Source organism: Lepus europaeus, chromosome 3 (genome assembly GCF_033115175.1).
Source record: "Lepus europaeus isolate LE1 chromosome 3, mLepTim1.pri, whole genome shotgun sequence".
NCBI lineage: Eukaryota > Metazoa > Chordata > Mammalia > Lagomorpha > Leporidae > Lepus > Lepus europaeus.
The window spans coordinates 30,469,303-30,490,978 of record NC_084829.1 but is presented as its reverse complement, the minus strand read 5'-3'; the positions used below and the strand labels follow the sequence as shown (position 1 = coordinate 30,490,978).

At 44.8% G+C, this 21,676-nt stretch overlaps 1 protein-coding gene across 1 annotated transcript; it reads right to left on the bottom strand.

Moving 5' to 3' along the window:
• Positions 1–293: 293 nt before the first annotated feature.
• On the bottom strand, positions 294–12,753 carry TRIM40 (tripartite motif containing 40). The gene is made up of 5 exons (XM_062187148.1): positions 12,409–12,753; positions 1,736–1,831; positions 886–1,089; positions 574–596; positions 294–381 (listed from the first exon to the last, which is right to left on the bottom strand). The coding sequence occupies exons 1-5, from the start codon at positions 12,751–12,753 to the stop codon at positions 294–296; spliced, it is 756 nt and encodes a 251-aa protein (XP_062043132.1).
• Positions 12,754–21,676: the final 8,923 nt, after the last annotated feature.

Below are 21,676 nucleotides of genomic sequence, written 5' to 3'. Positions count from 1 at the left end.
TGTTACTGTTTTAGTGTGGTCTTGTAGGCCATGGTCACTGCCATCAGTCCACAGGCCAATGGTCCCAGAGATCATGAGTCTTGGACTCTGTGAGAGCCACAAGCAGGAGCCCAGCTTGGGAAGGAGACCACAGCTAAATGTCAGAGGGTCAGGCACCAGGGCACGGCTTTGGGGATGCTGAGGACATGGCAGGTCTGAAGCAGTACTGCATAATGTAATGAGGGCCTGGGCAAGTTGGAGGATGGCCGAAGAGTATGCCGGCATTGTTCTGAGGTGGCTCAGGGACAGACAGGTCAGAACTCTGAGAATGGCTCCAGGGATGATTTGCCGACCCTTTTCTCCAGCATGGGATGAATAGCCTCTAATTTCTGTGGAGCACTCCTGGAAACAAAGAAATGCTGTGTAAATTCATACATAACCTCATATCCTGTTGGATCTTCCACTGGCCATGTAGGTGAAGGTGGAGAGGTTAATGGAGCAGTGGATGTCCTTGACCTTGATGGAACCCATGCATGTGTCTTGTGTGGCTTTGTGTGTGTGCACAATGTGGGAAGAAGATGTGACAGCTCGTACCTGTCCAACAAGTCAATGGCATTCTAGGAAAAGAGAGAGACAGAATCACAATCAGTTCTCAGGCTCCTCTCACATCCAAATTCCCTTCCCACCTTGTGGAGGCCATTCTAAGTGCCATCTTCAAAACTGGAAGAGATAGCACCCCCTCTTCTGCACCCCACTTTGCTGCAGTAGCATCATGTGGTCTTGGAGAAGCCAATCCCACCACATGTCACATGAGCCTTTCCCTCCTACATTTCCTAGAGGGGTGCGGCAGGTAGGCTGCTGACATTTGGAGAGAATCCCAGTTTGGAGAGATGCCTTGGGATGTACCTTCAGTGTGTTGGCGTCTAACTCCTTGACAGTCCTCTCCAAGTCAGTGACCAGTCTGCTGAGCTGCATTATTGCGTTGGAGAGGTTGAGGATTCTGGCCACCTCCAGCTGGTCCAGCTGCTGCTGAGACAGGGCATCCAGCTGTCCCTGGGCTTGGCACTGGCTCCCTAGCTCAGCCTCCAGCCAATGGTTCCCACAGTCTACCTGGAATTACAGGAAATGGGCTGCCTAAGAATATCGGGTGGCCCCCTCCCGCCCTTCGCGGCCTCTCTGAGTATCTGAGTGGGAATGCTGATCTCTCAGTCCTCATGGCTTTGTCTCTGTATGTCACAGTGTCTGTAGAGACAGATGTGTGTGCTCCTCAGAAAGGCAGGACCACCTCCCCTTCACACTTTGCACTCTTGGGAACAACCGCTGATGCCAACCATGGTGGGAACACACACACACACACACAGCTATATCCTTCTACTGCCTGCTTTCAGCCCTGTTCAGTTCATAAGGTAAGGAGAGAGTCAACACCTGAATAGTAAGAGGAATTAAGAGAGAGACAGAAATGGCTTGAGGTAATTTTCAGTTGATGAGACACTTGTTTCCTTTGATCCTTTCGGTGAGCCAGGGAGAGCAGGATTGGTTTTCATTTAACATGTAAGTCGTGATGATCAAAGGATTTAACTTTCCCCAGGTGGCTCAGCATGCAAACCCTGATGCCAAGTCCAGCACCCAGGTTCTCAGCCTCTTTGATCTTCCTCCCATCTCTGGCTGCTCCAAGGACAGCTGGGTGTCTAGATTGGGAAGTGAGGGCCTCTGAGGACACCACAGGTCAGTCTCCCCAGGACTCTGGGCAGCCCACCTGCAGAGCTCGCAGCTTCTCCTCCTCCTGAGCCTTGAGCCCCTGAAGTTCTGCAATGTCCTTTCTGAGCTTCCGGCTACGGCGGCTGAGTCGTTCCTGAGGAGACAGACACCTGCTTGTCAGACGGGGGTGTGGGTGGCATCTGCCGGGAAGCACTCGCTGGAATGTGAAGGACCCGAGCTAGGGTGAGGCTAATGTACGAATCTGCTTACCCACCGTGCTTGGGCAAGGCATTTGAGAGTTTGTCTGATAGATGATGATGGGGAAAATTAATGGGTAATTTTTGAAAAAGCCTGTGAAAACTATACATTAATAACAATATCAGAAGCAGTTCTACTTGAGTTCAAGGTGTATTTCTCTCAATATATAAAAGTCCTATGCAATCTTCTGGTCTTTATTACTATTTCACATTAGTGAAATATATATACATATATGTATAAGATACATACCTTATATATAATCTTAAATCCATGGATAACTATATCCCTAAAGTTATAGATATGATGAATGATTTGTTTCTAAAATAATTTGCCTTCATATCTTTTTTAAGATTTATTTTATTCATTTGAAAGGCAAAGTTACAGAGAGAGAGAGGGAGAGAGAGGTAGAGAGAGAGAGATCTTTCATCTGGTTCACTCCCCCAATGACCACAATAGCTGGGGCTGGGCCAGGCCAAAGCCAGGAGCCAGAAACTTCATCCAGGTCTCCCAAGCTGGTGCAGGGGCCCAAGGACTTTAATAACTTGTGAGAGAAGCTGAAATGAACAAAGCTAGTACTGCTATCTGCACAGGACTGTACTGAATCCAAGTGAAGAAAGCAAGGGGAGTTGTCAAAAAAAGACTCTGGAAACCTTGTTCTATTTCCTTGTTTGATTAGTTACAAAGTGTACTTGCTCTATCAGATAAAAAGGAGCACTCAAAGCCATAGTAATAAATATATTGCTGGTGAAATAAGAAACAAATAGAAAACGAAAGAGAAAATAGCTCAGGGAGGGACCCAAGCCTATGAAGGGAATTTAAAAGGGAAAAGTTGTACCTAGATCAGTGGGACAAGGAACAGAACCTGTAGAAGATGGTCGTGGGAAAACAACTCCCAATAGTACAGAAATAAAACCAGATTCCTGCCTAGACCCACACTTGAAGCTAGCCTCCAGATGGATTAAACACTGAAGTGTGGGGGCTGGTACTGTGCATAGTAGGTTAGGCTGCTACCTGCAGTGCCCACATCCCATATGGGTGCTTGTTCAGATCCCGGCTACTCTACTTCCAATCTAGCTCCCTGCCAATGTGCCTGGGAAAGCAATGGAAAATGTCCCAAGTCCTTGGGCCCCTGCACCCACATGGAAGACCTGGAAGAGGCTCCTGGCTTCAGCCTCACCCAACCCTGGCCATCGTGGCCACTTGAGGAGGGAACCAGTGGATGAAAGATCTCTCTCCCCGCCCCGCCCCACCTTTAAAGTAAATAAATAAATCTTCTTAAAAAGATTTTTTTAGGCTGGCGCTGTGGCTCAACAGGCTAATCCTCCGCCTTGCGGCACCGGCACACCAGGTTTCAGTCCCGGTCGGGGCGCCGGATTCTGTCCTGGTTGCCCCTCTTCCAGGCCAGCTCTCTGCTATGGCCCGGGAAGGCAGTGGAGGATGGCCCAAGTCCTTGGGCCCTGCACCCACATGGGAGACCAGGAGAAGCACCTGGTTCCTGGCTTCAGATCAGCGCGATGCGCCGGCCGCAGCGACCATTGGAGGGTGAACCAATGGCAAAAAGGAAGACCTTTCTCGCTGTCTCTCTCTCTCTCACTATGCACTCTGCCTGTCAAAAAAAAAAAAAAAGATTTTTTTAAAAAAAAAAAGACTAAAGTGTGAAAGGCAAATTATAATGTCAGTAGAAAATAATGTTTTTTTTTTAAAGATTTGTTTATTTATTTGAAAGGCAGAGTTACATAGAGGCAGAGGCAGAGAGAGAGAGAGAGAGAGAGAGAGAGAGAGAGAGAGATCTTCCATCCACTGGTTCACTCCCCAAATGGCTGCAATGGCTGGAGTTGGGCAGATCTGAAGCCAGGACCAGAGCTTCTTCCATGCAGGTGCAAGGGTCTAGGACTTGAACCATCTTCTGCTGCTTTCCCAGGCCATATCAGAGAGCTGGATCAGAAGTGGAGCAACCAGAACTTGAACCCGCTATGCCTCAGTGCTGCCCCCATAGAAAATAATGTTAAAGAATAAATTTGTGACCTGGGCATAGAGAAAGATGTCTTAAATGAACTCCCAAAGCTCGAATCATTACATGAAAAATTAATTAAATCAAAATTAAATATTTCTATTCGATGCCAGCACCATGCACAAAATTAACCGAATAAAATTGACAGGTTAAGAGATACTTGAATGTCTAAAACCAACAAGAGACTTATATGTAGAATAGAGATAGTAAAACCTACACATCAACAATAAGACAAGAACTCAACAGAAAACTATACAAAGACTATGAACAGTTAATTCATAGAAGATGGGAGTACAAAAAGCTACAGTCAGTGCCCAAACTCATCAGTAATTAGAAAGGCAGAAATTAACACATCAATGACATACTGTTCCACAGCCATCAGATTAGTAAACACTAGACACCTGGGTAATGTCCACTGTGTGTGGGGTAGGGTGGGGTGGGGGCAGGGCCCAGAGCAGGCTCTGGCAGATGTGTGCTGGAAAAGACTGGAATTCAAAGTAGGATCGTTACTGAATGTGTGTCGTTTTCACGTCATTGTGAAGCTGAAAAATCCCGAGAGAAATCACTGTTAGGGAGGTAGAACCATTTTCAAGAGACAGCGCGGCAATATGTGTTTTGCTACATCAGCTACATATAAAGAGACAACAAATGCCTAAAGTGGTTTCTCATGAGGCTGAGAGAATTGGGGATCAAATGGAAACAAACAAAACAAGACAGGGAGTTGTGAGCTAAAGATAGAAACACACCTTTAACTCAAGGGTATGTCTTTCATTGACTAAATCTTTTCCACCTCAAGTAAAAAAAAAAAAAATGGGTGCAGGGTGTAGACCTTGTCGTATGTGGTAACTGTGTGTGTGTGTGTGTGTTTAATGGTGAGTAGTTTAGCCTTGTTTCCTCGCATAGACACTCGGAAGGAGTGTTCTGGTTAAAGAGACCCACATCACTGGCGATGTGCAGGTAGGAGTCAGCAGGTAGAATCCGGATCCAGGGACTGTGGGAGAGAGGTCGGAGAAGGCACCTGGCGACAGAGCTTGGGTAAGGGTTGGAGAGTGATGTCACCAGGAAGTTATTAAGGTGTGCCACGTCGGTGGGTGCTCCTGCAGGCATTTCCCGGCAGAGACGGGTCAGATGCTCCTAGATGGAGCAGGAGCACTCACTAGGCACTGTGACGTCACTCAGAGTCCTGCGGGTTGGGCCTTGGAATTGTTTGTGAGAATGCAGAAGTTCAGGTCTCCTATAGCACAAACTGGTCAGCTCCTCGCCCGCCTTTGCCCTCTCTCTGCATCTGTGGGTCGCGTCCTCCCGCACCACCCTTCACTGCCTCGCTTCTCGTCGCTCTTTAGAAACCTCTTATTTTGGGGTCAGTTGTGGTTCCAGTGATGGGGCCTCCTCGGGTCTCCTCTTAGTCCCTGTAATTCCCCACTCCTGTCCCTCCCCACCCGCAGGCTTCCTGGACCCCAGGCCTCCCCTGGTGCTTCTTTGCTTCTCCATTTCTTCCCTAAGAAGAAGCCTTTCTTGGAGGCTTCTCCCTGAACCCTTTCCTATCTCAAACAATGCCCTTAGCTTCCCGATCTGAGGATTTCAGATCTTGTCATTCCAAGACCAACTCTTTTCCCTAACAGTCAGTCCCGTGTTTCCAACTGGGAGCTGAATATCTCCTACTGTCCTGTTAGCAGCTCAAAATCAATACAGGGACATCAACCCCATCTTCTGTTTCTGCAGTCCACTGCCCTCTGACCGCTGGTTCCACCACTGGATTCTCCATGTGAAATCTGTCCCATTTCATCTTTTATCTGTGTGGCTCTTCCCTTCTCAATGGCTTCTCATCAGCAATGATAAGCCCAAGCTCTACCCAGCATCCAAGGCTCTCTAGTGGGCATTTCCGGTGCTCTCTTCCCCAGGCCTCCACTCCAGCAAACAGGAATGAGGAGAGCTCCTTGGACAAGCCCTCCAGCACCGCCCTCCTCCGGGCTTTTCCTCTCCTTCCCCAGCCAAGAATGCTCTCTTTTTCTTCCTGTCAAAATTGAACGGCTTCTGAAAGTCCAGTTCCAAAAGCCACAGTCTTATCTTCTGGCAGTTTAAAATTTAATAAAGGGCTTAAACTCAACTACAAGCACTGTAAAGGAAAAAAAGAAAGCAAAAATAGCAGGTGTAAAGAGACATACATGACACGATTGAAGATATTGCAGACGTACCATTTAGAGTACTTAAATGAGTAAAGTCAAGTCTTCTGGTTTTAAAGAATACTTATTTATGGGGCCAGCGCTGTGGCATAGTGGGTTAAAGCCTACAGTGCCGACATCCCATATGGGTGCCAGTTTGAGTCCTGGCTGCTCCACTTCTGATCTTGCTCTCTGCTATGGCCTGGGAAAACAGTGGAAGATGGCCCAAGTCTTTGGGCCCTTGCACCCACCTGGGAGACCCAGAAGAAGCTCCTGACTCCTGGCTTCAGATCTGCCCAGCCCCAGGCATTGCGGCCATTTGGGGAGTGAACCAGTAGATGGAAGACCTCTCTCTCTCTGTTTCTATCTCTCTCTGTAACTGTCTTTCAAATAAATAAAATAAATATTTTTGAAAATAATAATTCACTAATTTTTACATTAAAATAATATTTGGGTACATATAATGTGAATAAGGCACTCATCAGAATTAACAAAACAAAATTTTGCAAACTTTGACCTACCAAAAATATTCAAATTGAAATATAGATTATTGTCTAAGGCATTGCCTTGTCTTAATTAATACTTTAAAATTTTGTGATCCTACCAGACATTTGGTAAAACGTGGTTTCACAGTAAAATTATTATTTTGACGAGAAAAGGGCACTAAGTAGTGATGAAATGTGAGAACCTATAATAACATTGAAATTCTTTCTCAATTTGTTAAATGTATAAAAAAGTAGTTAACAGACAAAAAATATCTCTCTCTGATATAGTAACTTTTAAAAAGAGATTCTTACAATGCATTCTCCTTACAGAACAATTTCCAAAATATAGATAAGTATGATGTCACTTGCATGATCATGACTAGAAAATGCTAGGAAATTAATTTAAAGACTATGTGAGTAAATAATGAAGTTAAACGAGATTCTCATTTGAGTCTACAGATACCAAGTGTCAAATATTATAAAATACATAGCTACCCTCAACAGAATCAGGGCACTTGAGATTTAAGCAAAAACAATTTAATATCTGATTCAGAAACACAGACACAAACTACAACTGAGAAAATGAAATAAATTCCTCAAATCATGATTCTTAAAGCAATCAACAAATTTAATGTGACAACTGCTAAAATCTTAGGAAATGCTCTGTAAAAGTCAGAAATAATTGTGCAAAAGCTTGGGTCTGAAAGGACAGTCAACAAGATCATCAAGTTGCAAATGGTTATTCATTGCTGAAGATGCTGCTAGATTTAAATATAAGCCATAAAGCAGCAAGCATACAGTAATGCTAGAACAGAGAAAATAACCAATGGACAAAAGTAAAGCAAATTCCACTATTACAAGAATTTAATTTATGAAACAGCACATAAATGTAGAAAGGACTTGTTCTTATAGAAATGTTTGGAAACCACTGGACATGACAATAAACAAAAACCAACATGGAGTCATCCTTAACATAACAGAGTATATTAAATTCCACATAAGCTGGCTGGCGCAGTGGCTCAACAGGCTAATCCTTCACCTAGCGGCGCCGGCACACCAGGTTCTAGTCCCGGTCAGGGCGCCGGATTCTGTCCCGGTTGCCCCTCTTCCAGTCCAGCTCTCTGTTGTGGCCCGGGAAGGCAGTGGAGGATGGCCCAAGTCCTTGGGCCCTGCACCCCATGGGAGACCAGGATAGTACCTGGCTCCTGGTTTCGGATCAGCAAGATGCGCCGGCCGCGGCAGCCATTGGAGGGTGAACCAACGGCAAAAGGAAGACTTTTCTCTCTGTCTCTCTCTCTCTCTCTCACTATCCACTCTGCCTGTCAAAAAATAAAATAAAATAAAATAAAATAAAATAAAATAAAATAAAATAAAATAAAAATTCCACATAAGCTTAGGATTAATAAATCTTAAAAATAAAACAGGAGTCGATATTTGGCACAGTACTTAAACCCTGCTTTAGGACTCTCGCACCCCATATCATAGACAGGGTTTCAGTCCTGGCTCTGCTTTCAATGCAGGTTCCTCCGAATGCACCTTTGAGGCAGCAAGTGCTTGGGTCCCTGCCACCGTGGGAGACCCAGATTGCTCTCTGGGCTTGGCTGCTGCAGGAGTTTGGGGAATGAACCAGCAGATGGAAGATATCTCTGTCTCTGTCTCCCTGCCTTCCAATCAAATGAAAATAAATAAATACAAATAAAAAACGGAACAGCATGAGTGTATTAGACAATTTTCTGAGTATCTTTAAAGGGAGCTTAGATGTTTAAAATGAATAGTACTGATTTAAATATAAACTCATTTTTTCCTTAGACATGTAATTAAAAGGAAAATAAATAAGAGAATAAGAAAAAACACAGATTAAACACCACTAATATGGGAGAGGGGCCGGTGCGGTGGTGTAGCGGGTAAAGCTGCCGCCTGCAGTGCCAGCATTTCATCTGGGCGCCGTTTCAAGTCCTGGCTCCTCCACTTCTGATCCAGCTCTCTGCTATGGCCTGGGGAAGCAGTAGAAGATGGCTCGAGTGCTTGGGCCCCTGGATCCACATGGGAGACCTGGAAGAAGCTCCAGACTCCTGGCTTCATATTGGCTCCACTCTGGCCATTGTAGCCAATTGGGGAGTGAACCAGAGCATGGAAGACCTTGCTCTCTCTGCCTCTCCTTCTCTGTGTGTGTGTAACTCTGACTTTCAAATAAATAAATAAATAAATCTTAAAAAGTCACTAATATGGCTCAATATATAAAATATTAACTACTGTGGTGAAATTATGTAGAATTTATGCCATGATACTAAGGAAAATACAGATAATGAGTCTTCATGGGGAAAAATTTTGCCACCAGCTTTCATAATAAGTGAAACAACTATTATACTAAACCAGCAAGATACCTTAAAGCAACAGACAACGCTGGTGGGTGGTAGGGAAACAGGTATACAAATAAGAGTTTGTAGCATCACAAATTGTTTAGTCTTTCTGGAGCCTGGGGAACGATTGTGTAATTCCTTTGAAAAGGACACAATTTACACTATTTAATCTACAAAATCTAGTTGAAGTAATTAGACATGGTGAAAATTCCTAAGAAAAGTGAACTTCAAAACCACGCTAGCAACATCTACAAGTACACACAGGGTCCACCATTATAATCTCCTTTTCAGAAATGTGTTCCTCTTCCAGGCAATGATTGCTTCTCTGCTACCATCTACAGACTGCTCAGATCTCAATGCAACCCATGGTCACTTCTTCCCACAGTCTTCTCAGCATCTGGGACATCAGTCTCCTTGTTTTTCTCCTACCTCTCTCATGGCTCATCTTTTCTTTTTGCTTGTTTTAATATTTATTTATTTGAAAGGGGGAGAGAGAGGCAGTGGGGGGGGGGAAGGAGGGAGAGGGAAAGAGAGAGACTTCCATCTGCTGGTTCACTCACCAAATGGTTGCAATGGCCAGAGATGGTCCAGGCTGAAGCCAGGAGAGGAGTCCAGTGCTCCATCTGGGTCTCCCACTCAGGTGGCAGAGGCCCAAGTACGTGGCCCATCCTCTACTGCTTTCCCAGGTGCATTAGCAGGGAACTGAATTGGAAGTGTGGAGCAGCTGGGCTCTAACCCACACTCTGATACGAGATGCCAGCGTTGCAGATGGCAGCTTACCCCCTGTGCTACAACATTGTCCCCAGGTGGCTCATCTGAAGCCTCCTTTTCTGGGTGCCCCTCTGCCCTAATCTCAAACAATGACCTTTCCCAGAAACTTCCCTTAGAACTTGTTTCCAGACTCTCCTGGGGACAATGCATCAACTCCTTTGGATTTAAGTCATCGTTATTCTGGCCCCCCTGTCCAAGGTCCTGGAAATACTACCCCAGACTCTCTTTGGAGATCCGGAGTCGCTGTCCAACTAGATATTTAAGATCCTATTTTGATGTGCTTCAGCTTGTTGACGTCAACTTAATGAAACTATTAATGTTTCATCCAAACCTGTTCTCCCCAGTTCTTATCTTTCAGATCACCCATCTAGTTTCTTATCCAGAAAAATATAAGGTCACTTTTCATTCTTTTCATTCACTCATGACTTCCAATAAGTCAGCAAATCTTGTCAATTCAAATTCTAATGATAAAATCTTCAAATATAACAATATCTTCCAGACTTGAATGTCTTTGTGTGTTCCCCTTCGCAGTCTTTGTACTGATCTAGTTCTTTTCTTCTAAGTCTCAGCTTTCATGTCATCTCCTCTGTGAGGCTCTCTCAGACCATACTAACACAGGTCACCCTTGGGGTGGACTTTTGGCATAGTAATTAAGATGATATTTGGGATGCCTGCACGTCCTATCGGAGTGCCTGGTTTGAGTTCCAGGTCCTCCACTTCCAATCCTGCTTCCTGCTAGTGCAGACCCTTGCAGGCAACAGGTGATGGCTCAAGCACTTGGATCCCTGCTCTCCACATGAGAGATCTAGACTGACTTCCAGGATTTTGGTTTCAGCTTGGCTGTCCTCTGGCTGTTGTGCGCATTTGGAGAATGAGCCAGCAGATAAGTTTCCATCTCTGCCTCTATCTTTCAAGTAGAATGAAAATAAATAAATAAAAATAAAAAGAGTCATTCATCACTCTCCATCTCAGACCCTTGTTTGTTTTCTTCCCACCTCATGAAACACTTGTAGTTCATCTGATTTCTTATTTGTCTGTCTCCCTTGCTAAACTACAAGTTCTCAGCAACAGAGATGGCATCTGATTTGTTCATCACTGATTCCTTAGCACATTTTCCTTTTTCTTTTTAATTTTTATTTGTTTAAGGAGGGGGAGCTCTGATCTGCTAGTTTACTCCCAAAATGCCTACAATGACCAAGGCTGGACGAGGGCCTGATGAGGAAGCCAGAACTTTAATAATCCAGGTCTCGCACACGGGTAACAGGAATCCAGTCACTTGAGCATCACTGCTGTCTCCCAGGTCTACACTAGATTTGATCCAGGCACTCTGATGTGAGATGTGGGTGTCCCAATCAACATCTTAATTGCTACACTAACATCCAATCCATTTCTCTTAAATGGACAAATATTGACATTGTCTTGTTTTAAGTTCCCTGTCATTATTAAAGGTAGACTTTAGAAGAAAGATTATGAATCATGCTTGAACTTCCCACAATGCCTAGCATGACATCCTGTACAAAGTACAGAGCTGAACAGGCTTCATCATCTCATACCAGGCTCGTCAGCAGGTAGAAAGTCCCTCCCTCCCCTCTCTCCAGTGGATGCTGCACCCAGAGGGTACAGAACTGAAGAGGACTTTGCCTCTTTGGCTTTCAGAATCATTTCTTCACCTTTCCATAGTCACCCCTAATCTGGACTCCGCTCTTTGTCTTCCTATATGATAACAATGTTCTCCAAAAGTCAAATTCTAAAAGACTTTGGAAATTCAACCTTCACTACTGGATAGGAAGATACTATGGTGAGAATGTTGTTAATCTTCTGTTCAGTTAAATACCAGTTGGTCTGGAATGGAGGGAAATGTTGATAAAATAATCTCAAACTAATGAGCTAAATAAATATATGTGAGCATTCACAAAAATTCTGAAAAATGTGGTTTAAGAACTTCCTGATATTAAAACATACTGCTAAAGATACAATATTTGATATGTTTTGACACACAGGGAGGAATAAATAGAAGAACAAAACCAGCAAATCAAGAAAATATGCAAGTAAGTGCATGTGTCTGTATATTATGAAGTTGGTATGCAAATCAGCAGAATTATATGAGATATTCAATAAATGGTGAGAGGACAAATTGACCATAATTTGGAAAAAATAAAGTTAGATTTCTGCTTTCTACTTTCACCAAAATTTATCTTAGGTATTCTAAATACTCCAGAATATACACGCATGCTCCAAAAGTTTGTGAAAAAATGGAATTTGGGATAGAGTACAAAATTTTCACAAACATTTTAAGTCCTCTTGAATGTTGAAGGATACTCAGGGCAGCATGCTGTGTAATATCAAAACAAAACAGTAACTTGGAAGTGACCAAATGTCTGTCCAGTTATGGCACACCCAGGGAATTGAATACTACCTAGTTGTTGAAAAGAATCCAGAACATTCTTTGCTGCAGCTCATTTGCTCATGCTTTCTGGGCCTCTGACGTCATGGTGACAGTATCCACTTTTAGACAGACTCATGCTAATGCATGGCAGCAGAGCAAAGGCAAGGGTCCAGAACAAGAGGAAACAGAAGAAATAAGGAAAGATGTCCATTACTGAGCCTCCATGGGGTGCCAGGGGTAGGAAGGAGTAACTTAGAGAGCCGGTGGCAGGGGGATGGCTGAGATGACCCAGCCTTACCTTGTAGTGGCTGATAGCATTTTCAATGGTGAGCTCTGAATGAGACTTGTGTTCAGGGGACTCCAGGCACTGTGGACACAGAAGACATCTGCTCTCCTCACAGAAACTGCTCGCCCTCTTCTGGTGGCTGGGGCAGACCAAGCCTGTCCCCAGAATGCACTCGGGACAGGGCTTCCGGCACAGGGGGCAGCAGAGCACATCAGAGGCCAAGGCCTTCTGCACATGCTGGGTCAGGCACCCTCGACAGAAGAGGTGTCCACACTCGGTGCTCGTGGCCTCCTTCAGGTGCTCCTGGCAGATGGGGCAGATGCCCTCATCTTGGCTGGGGTCCCTCCAAGGAAGCATGGCCTCTACTGCACACACAGTCTCTTGTCTGGGCCTTCCTCCCTCAAGGGGTTGTCTCAAGCCCTGCTGCACTTGATGGCCCCAGACACGAGGGTCTCACCAGAATGAGACAGCCCTGGACCGGCCTAGAGGACAGAACTCCGTTCTCAGCTTCTGGCAATGCTCAGCTTCCAACAGGTGACGTGGATGGCACACACCAGAATTCTCTTGAGTTTCAGGAATATCTCATCAGTTAGTATGCACACTCTGGTTTCCTTGTGTTTGCGAAACATGAAATCGTTATTTTTCATCCACCTGGAGGAAGCAGGTGATTCAAAAACCAATTCTGTTGTCCTCTTGAGGACTTTCTGTGAATATTTTTACAGCTCAAAATGAAAAGACCATGGTCCAAGAAGCCAGGCCATCATAAACCCACAAGTTGCCAGTCTTCTCTGATTTGCCGTCATTGAGACAAACTTGGCAGGTGTTTGGACTGCTGTCTCTCACTCTGTCACCCTTGGTGGCTAAGCCACTATCAATTACAACGTCAGCAGCAGCCCTGTCAGTGGGTCGTTCTCCCAGCCAGCAGCCCTTCCAGGGTGAACCAGGAGAACAGAGACTTGTGGAATGTTTGAAGCCACCTGGTTCTTCCTTTCACACCACCTGTAAAGTTGACCCAAAGGAGGAAGTGCCCCCCCACTCCACTTCCCTCAGCTCTGGGCCTCCACACCTGTTCCCTCAGCGGCTCCCCTCACCTAGTCCCCCTCCCTGAGAGCTCTGAGTATCGTACCTCATTTCTCTTGCTGCAAGTTCAGCTCATTTTCGCGGGCTCCAGCCCTGGGGGAACGTTCAGCAGGTGAATTGTTCTCCTTTAAATCATGGTAATTATATATAATCATGTGTCAGTAAAACTGCAGGAGAGGAGGAGAGAGACTCACCATTCCTAGAAACTCTGACGTGCCAAGAAAATGAAACTTCCTGACTTAGGATGAACGGAAGGTGAGATGAACTTTGGCAGGTGCAGGGTGCGGCTTGCTTGCTCATGGGGAAGAGAAAAGTTTGGGCAATTTCGATATAAATGTGGCAGGAGGTGAGAGTCCACTCACAGACTAGGGACTCTGATCCCCAGCTTGTGGAGCTCGGGGTCTGGCTATCACAGGACCGTGGCACCTGTTCATGATGCCAGGAAACCAACTGCCCCCCACACCACCCTGCGCTGTCCTCCAGTCTCCCTCCAGGCAGTCTGGTCTTGGCATTGATGTCGGGGGAGCCCTCAGGGGATATTGCAAACAACGGTGCCATTTCAGGCTTGTCAGGGCCTGAGGGCCGCTGCCTGCAATGCCAGCATCCCGTGTGGGCACCTGTTGGGGTCCCGGCTCCACCAACCCAGCTCCCTGCTGATGTGCCTGGTAGGGCAGCAGAGGACAGCACAAGTGCTTGGGCACCTGCACCCACATGGAACACCTGGAGGAGGATCCTGGTCCCTGGCTTCAGCCTGGCTGAGCCCTGGCTGTTGCAGCCGTTTGGGGGATAAACCACTGGATGAAGGATCTCTTTCTTTCTCTCTCTCTGCTCTGGCTTTCAGATAAATAAATAAACATTAAAAAATTGAAAAGAAAGAACACATTACTCCACAATATCCTCCTTTGCCATTCTTTGCTGTGGGGTTGTGTAAAATTGTGATACAATAAAGATATATTTGGTCTGCATCCCTAGGTCCTGGCACATACGTCCTAGAACCCCATGGTTTCCTGAGTGATTGGTGCCTTGGTATACCTTCTGTTATCATACTAAGGCTGACTACACCTGAGTTTGGGCGAATGAGGTGATTCTGGAAGAATGGGATCTGGCTGCTAAAGACCTCATTTTGTGATCAGAAGCTTGACCCTTTCAGCCTTACTTGGCCTCCAAGGAGGAGAGAGGGGTCCAGGAGACTGAGTCAATTTCCAACAATGATTTAATCGACTATAGCTGAATGATGGAACCTCCATTAAAACCCTGGACATGCAGAGTTGGAGATCTCTTAGGTTGGTGCCTGTGATGTGTGAGGAAAACGTGGTACATGGGGACCCCTCCAGACCTTGCCCTCATCCTGTGTACCCCTGCTTCTGGCTGCTCTTGCGAATCCTTTACGATAAACCAGTGACAGTAAATAAAGTGTTTAAAGTATTTCCCTGAGTTCTGTGAGCCATTTTAGCAAATATCAAACCTAAGGAGGAGTTACAGGAAGCCCAGTGTTTAGCCAAGTCAACTAGAAGTGTGGTGCCCTGGAGACCCCCCGCGTGTAGGGAGGCAGGCAGTCTGGTAAGACTGAACCTGTGAAGTCTGTGCTCTCGGTGGTGAGAGTTGGAACGAAGTTTAACTGATGTGAGAGAGCCAGAATTCTGATCGGTACAGGGGAAAAGAGCCCCACGCACTTGGGGTCAGAAGTGCTGTGAGTTTTTCTTTTCTTTTCTTTTTTTTTAAAATTTGTTTCACAATTTTAAAAAATGTTTTGACATATTTACTTCAAAGGCAGACAGTATATGAATACACATATATACTATTTTTTCTTGAAATCAGAGATGTTAGCATCACAGAGTGAGGGATTCATGACAATTATCATAATCTGGGGGAAGAAGGGTGTATTGTTATTTACATGACATGATTCAGCAAAGTAATATTTATAACTAAATATCAAATCAATGGCATTAACACAATTCTTTTAAAAAAAAAGATTTATTTATTTGAAAGGCAGGGTTACAGAGAGAGAAGGAGACGCATGGAGAGATCTTCCATCCAATGGTTCACTCCCCAAATGGCTGCGACAGCTGGAGCTGGGCCAGTCTGAAGCTTGGAGCCAGGAGTGTCTTTTGGGTCTCCCATGTGGGTGCAGGGGTCCAAGCATTTGGGCAATCTTCCATTGCTTTCCAGGCCATTAGCAGGGAGCTGGATTGGAAGTGGAGCAGCCGGGACTCCAACCAGAGCCCATATGGGATGCAGGCATGGCAGGAAGCTGCTTTATCTGCAACACTGGGCCCTTAAAACAATTCTTATACTCCATCTATGTATCAACTTCCAAAATAACAAAAGAATGTGATATTTGTCTTTCTGCGTCTGGCTTATTTCATTTAGCACAGTGATTTCCAGGTCCATCCATTTTGTTGCATTTACTACTTGCAAGTGTCTTTCCTCAACATCTCAGTTCCCTTACTTGCTTCTCCCAGGAGATGGCTTCCTGGAAGCTCAGGGCCACAGTGGGTGGGCGCCTTGCCCACCAGAATTCCTGCCCAAGGGAGCTCCCACCGTCCATCCTCTCCTCCTCCATGGAGCCATTGCCTCTCATTCCCCGAGGACTAGAGCTCAGGCCACAGACTTTTCCCTACCCCGGGTCCTGCCATCATCCTGAGTGATTCCAGGGACTGTGTAGATGGCCACTCTTGAGGCCCTGCAGTTCCTGCCATGTTCAGTGACCTTCACCACCTACCCTGTGACCACTCCCTGGACCTCATCAGAACTCAGATTCCATCACCTGAATCGTAATCCTGGCGTCGTCCCCAGTCTCCAGCCTTCTCCAGCCTCGAGGCCTTCACCCATCCACATTCTACTTTTCTGTCCTATCTGATGAGAAATAAGAAAAGCAAAATGTAGAGATAAAGTAACTCGCCCAGGGCCACAGCAGGGTCAGTGCAGAGCTGAGGTTCAGGCCAGGACATCTGTCAGCCCAGCCCAGGGCATCAGCACCACAGAATGTCATCTGTCTTCACACCTTTCCTAGACTTAGAGAGTCTAGTGAAGACTCAACAAATGAACGTGAGAATGAACACACGAACAGAGAGGTTAACAGGTGGATTTGTGGGGACTCCGATGAAGAAATAATACTTAATACGATCTTAGAATATTCACCACATACTCACGTCTACTGTAATGTTCAGTTTTCCTTGATTTCCCTATTGGCTTAATGAGTAACGTCAAGGCATGGACCCACTGTGTTTAAGTAAAACTAGCTTAAGAATGATTCAAACATGAAAGCTATAAAGGGAAAATGGATAAATTCAGTCACATTTTAAAACCTCTACATGGAAAAGAAGCTACCAAAGTAATATCAAGAGGAAAATGACCACATGCATGTAGAAAAATAATTTACAACAGCCATCAAAATCAAAGAGCTAACTTCCCTAATGTGTAGAGTGCTCTTACAAATTAAAAATAAATGATCAACTACCAAGTAGAAAGCTGGGCAGCGAAAATGAATAGACGCAGAAGAAAACAAATTGTCTAAAGCATGTAGAAAGATGTTCAGTATTACTCACATGAAGAAAATGCAAATTAAAGCAACACTGAAATGCTATTTTCCTCTTTTGGTCTGGCAGAAATCCAAATATTTGGTAAGCAAATTTGATGAGTATGTGAGGAAACAAGAACTCCCAAATGCATACCATTGATGGCAGTATCAAGTAAGACTCTAGTAGAGAAGTAATCTGATAATTTCCTTCGAGACTAAAAATATACATTCTCTTTGAACCAACAGTTCTGATATTAGGAATTTAACTTTCAGACACACTCACACATGTGTGAAATAATATATACAGATACTCATCGATCAAATCTGTATAAGCATTGCATCAATTTTGAAAACAAACCAAATGTTCACCAGTGGAAGTTATGCTGTATAAACCAGCTACACCCATACAAGAGAATCCTGTTTAGCTGTTAGACAGTGTGGAGTTGAGGAGATAACCTTTGGTATTAGAATAATCTCCAAGATAAATTGTGGAATCAAGAAAAGCCAAGATTGACTATGGCTAACAATAATTTCCTTTAGATTTCAAAAATAGCTAGAAGAGATAATTTTGAATGTTTTCACCACAAAGAAATGACATATGTTTGATGTAATTGATGTGCTAATTACCTTGATTTGATAATTACACATATATATATGTGTATCAAAATATTAAATTGTACCCACAAATACGTATAATTATTGTGCATCAATTAAAAATAAAAATAAGATATAGAATAGCATTATGAAATGTTATTATTTGTATACAGCAGAGGGGGAGGCTCCTAGCTTCAGCCTGGACAAGCCTGGCCATTGTGGCTATGGAGGGGGATAGATCAGCAGATGATGAAAAATCCCTGTGCATCTGTATATGTCTGTCTATCTATCTATCTCCCTGTATGACTTTCCCTCCCTCTCTGTAACTCTGCCTTTCAAATAAATAAATAAATCTTGAAAAAATGTGTAAAAAGCAGAGAGAGAACAGAAATAGACCTTCTCTCTTATGACTCACGTCCCAAGTGACTTAAACAGACTGGGCAACCAGCAACTCAATCCAAGCTTCCCACCTGGGTGTCAGGGACTCAAGTACTTGAGCCATCATCTGCTGCCTTCCAAGTGGGCATTAGCGGGAAGCTGAAATAAAAAATGGAACTGGGACTCAAATCCAGGCACTCTGATATGGGATGCAGGCATCCCATGCAGCATCAAATTCCTACTCCCTTTTAAATTATGCTTGGTGGGATTATCTGCCACCCTGTCTGGAACAGGTAATGAAGAACCTCCAGCTGAGTATTGTCGGACGGTAGAGGGCACTGTCCCCCAAGATAGCACACAGCTTCCTCCCTTTGCCTTGGGAAAGTGTGAACTGCTGCTGCCACAACTTGAAGTCCCTGGGACTTGTCTTAAAAATGGTGACCAGGGACCGGCGCTGTGGCGTAGCAGGTAAAGCTGCCGTCTACAGTGCTGGCATCCCAAATGGGCACTGGTTCAAGTCCCAGCTGCTCCACTTCTGATCCAGCTCTCTGCCTGGGAAAGCAGTAGAAGATGACCCAAGCCCTTGGGCCCCAGTACCCGCGTAGGAGACCCGGAGGAAGCTCCTGGCTCCTGGCTTCAGATTGGCTCAGCTCTGGCTGTTTTGGCCAATTGAGGTCTTCCAAAAGATGGAAGACCTCTCTCTGTCTCTGTCTCTGTCTCTGTGTGTGTGTGTGTGTGTAAATCTGACTTTCAAATAAATAAATAAGAGCTGGCAAAGAAATACCTGGCCAAGGGAAGTGAGCCCTGATAAATGTAGAGTCCTGGTGAGGGAGGCTGGCATAAAACTGTGTAAGAGGAAGAGGAGAAGCCCAGGGAAGAGACTACCTAAGACAGAGAAGACAGGGGCACCAGGGAGGAAAGTTTGCCAGTAGGGGAAAAAATATATCTTGTGGCAGAAACAGCCAAAGAATTTTTCAGAATGGTAATGTCTGATGCTACACTGTAAACTGTGAGCTCTGCAACCATGTCCGTTGGTGAGACCCACGGCCCCAGCACTCAGCCTCCTCTCTGCCTGGATCTCCAGGGTGCAGTCAGTCAATCTGCCACACACACAACTACTGTGCAAGAAACAACTTAGAGAAACCAAAGAAAATATGCTGTGCTCCATCTGATGATGCATTCTCCAAAAAGTGGGACATGAGCAGAGCAGGAACTCAAGATCTGAGACTCGGCAGAGACCTTGGGAGCTGCTAGCAAAGCCACAAGCTCTTGGTGGAAACCCCTGAATTCCCTCCAGTAGCGAGGAGGAAACAATTAGCTGACAATACTGCTATTTGCTCTCACTTGTGTGTGGAGTGTAAAACAGCTGAACTCATAGAAGCGGAGAGTAGAATGGTAGTTACCAGTGACTAGGGAGGGAAATGGGTTAGGGAGATGTTGGTCAAATGATACAAAATTTCACTTAAGAGAAATTGGTTCAAGATTTCTAACATACATCACAGTGATTCTAGGTTTATCTGTATTCTTAAAAATTGCTAAGGGGTGGATTCTACATGTTCTTACCACCTTAGAAGTAAATGAGCAAGAAAGAACAATTGGCCTGAAATGCATCAAGGCTACTACTCATTCACCAGATTGAAAAAGAATCCTTAGGGCCAGCACCGTGGTGCAGTGGGTTAAAGCCCAGGCCTGCAGTGCCAGCATCCCATATGGGCACTGGTTGGAGTCCCGGCTGTTCCACTTCCAATCCAGCTCTCTGCTATGGCCTGGGAAAGCAGTAGAAGATGGCCCAAGTCCTTGGGGGGACCTGAAAGAAGCTCCTGGCTCCTGGCTTCATCCTGGTCCAGCTCCAGCTGTTGTGGCCATTTGGGGAGTGAACCAGAGGATAGAAGACCTCTCTCTCTCTCTCTCTCTCTCTCTGAACTTTGTCTTTCAAACAAAAAAGTAAAAAAGAGACTCCTTAATATTTGAGTCCTACCTGAAACCTGCTTCTGAGCAGCACAGCACACCAGACTGGCACGGAAGTTTTGGTTGTAGACTTAGAAAGGGATGGGGCCACCCCCCAAGTGGAGTGTGTGTGAATGGCTGACTTACTGTAAGTACTTAGCTGGACACACCTGTTTCAACAAAAGGGTAAGACTGCTCAATTAGCCACTTCCTTGTAATAGAAGACTTTACGAGCTTCCAATTCCAAAGTCACTGAGGCGTAGAAAAGAATCAAAACAAGCCAGCAAGTGCAGAGAGTGAGACACAGCCCAGGGGGCGGAGAGTTCAGAGGTAATCGTGCTGCCCTTTGGGGTGTGAGAGGAAGACCTACCTTGAAGTTCGTGGCTTGACTGTTCCATTCCAAGGCCTTGAGACAGGACCTAACAATGCATACCAACATCATACTATGAAGACACTTTGAATCATTTGCGGAGAGAGCCAAGTAAGTTTATTTTGGTGCAAAAATCTTTTTGAAATTCATGCGGTTTTTTTTCCATGATATTCATTTTCTATGAACTTTGTGAAGTACCTGCATATTTTATGAATTTGTAAAAGTGATATTTTAATTCCAGTTAGGATTGCTATCTCTATTTCAGTTTTCTCTACCACAGTCTCCTTCTATCAGTGACATCTGGGGGATCGAGTTGAAGGGAAATTGAGTTGGGCTTACACTGTTTGGGTTTACTAAGTTATGTGGTTCAAAAGCACTTCCATTTATAATCAAGTTATTGCTATCTGTCTCAGTGTAGCAATGGCTTCTGGGAACACTGCTACCACCAAGACAACTCATTTGACATGAGACTGAAGTGCAAGGTTGGAGGACCTCCAGAATAAGAACATGTCCCATCATATGAGCTGCCAGAAGTATGTGGCCAGTGAAGACAAGCTATCCTTTCAATCCCTAGATGCATAAAATTTAAGTCTAGGGTTCAGTCTCATCAATATCTAGTCAAAATAGAAGTGCTTGTCAGCCGGCGCCATGGCTCACTAGGCTAATCCTCTGCCTTGCGGCGCCGGCACACCGGGTTCTAGTCCCGGTCGGGGCACCGATCCTGTCCCGGTTGCCCCTCTTCCAGGCCAGCTCTCTGCTGTGGCCCGGGAGTGCAGTGGAGGATGGCCCAAGTGCTTGGGCCCTGCACCCCATGGGAGACCAGGAGAAGCACCTGGCTCCTGCCATCGGATCGGCGCGGTGCGCTGGCCGCAGCGCGCCTGCCGCGGCGGCCATTGGAGGGTGAACCAACGGCAAAGGAAGACCTTTCTCTCTGTCTCCCTCTACTGTCCACTCTGCCTGTCAAAAATTAAAAAAAAAAAAAAGAAGTGCTTTTCTTCAGGAATATATTTTACAATACAACATATACAATTATACACATATCAAAAAATTAAATATTTTACATGTTTTAACATGAATGCAATAGAAGTTACCCTGATTACAGAGAATTAAAAGAATACAAACTTTTTAGTTTCAAGCAAAGGCGTTAATTTATTGGAGAGAAAAATTGATTTTAATTATAAAAATAGATGCTTAGTTTTTTTCTAATCAATTGGTGAAGAATGTATGAAACATTGAAATTTTGAAATATTTCTGGTTAACTTGATATGAAATATTGATATCTAGAAACATATTTTCTTTTTTTTTATCTTTTTTTTTTTTTTTTTTTGACAGGCAGAGTGGACAGTGAGAGAGAGAGACAGAGAGAAAGGTCTTCCTTTTGCCGTTGGTTC

Excerpts from the sequence above, each read along its gene's own strand:
- TRIM40 (XM_062187148.1), bottom strand. The coding sequence starts at position 12,753 with ATGCTTCCTTGGAGGGACCCCAGCCAAGATGAGGGCATCTGCCCCATC. Across the intron at positions 1,090-1,735 it reads AGAAGCTGCGAGCTCTGCAG|GTAGACTGTGGGAACCATTG; the intron begins GTGGGCTGCCCA and ends CTGTAATTCCAG. Across the intron at positions 597-885 it reads TAGACGCCAACACACTGAAG|AATGCCATTGACTTGTTGGA; the intron begins GTACATCCCAAG and ends CTCTTTTCCTAG.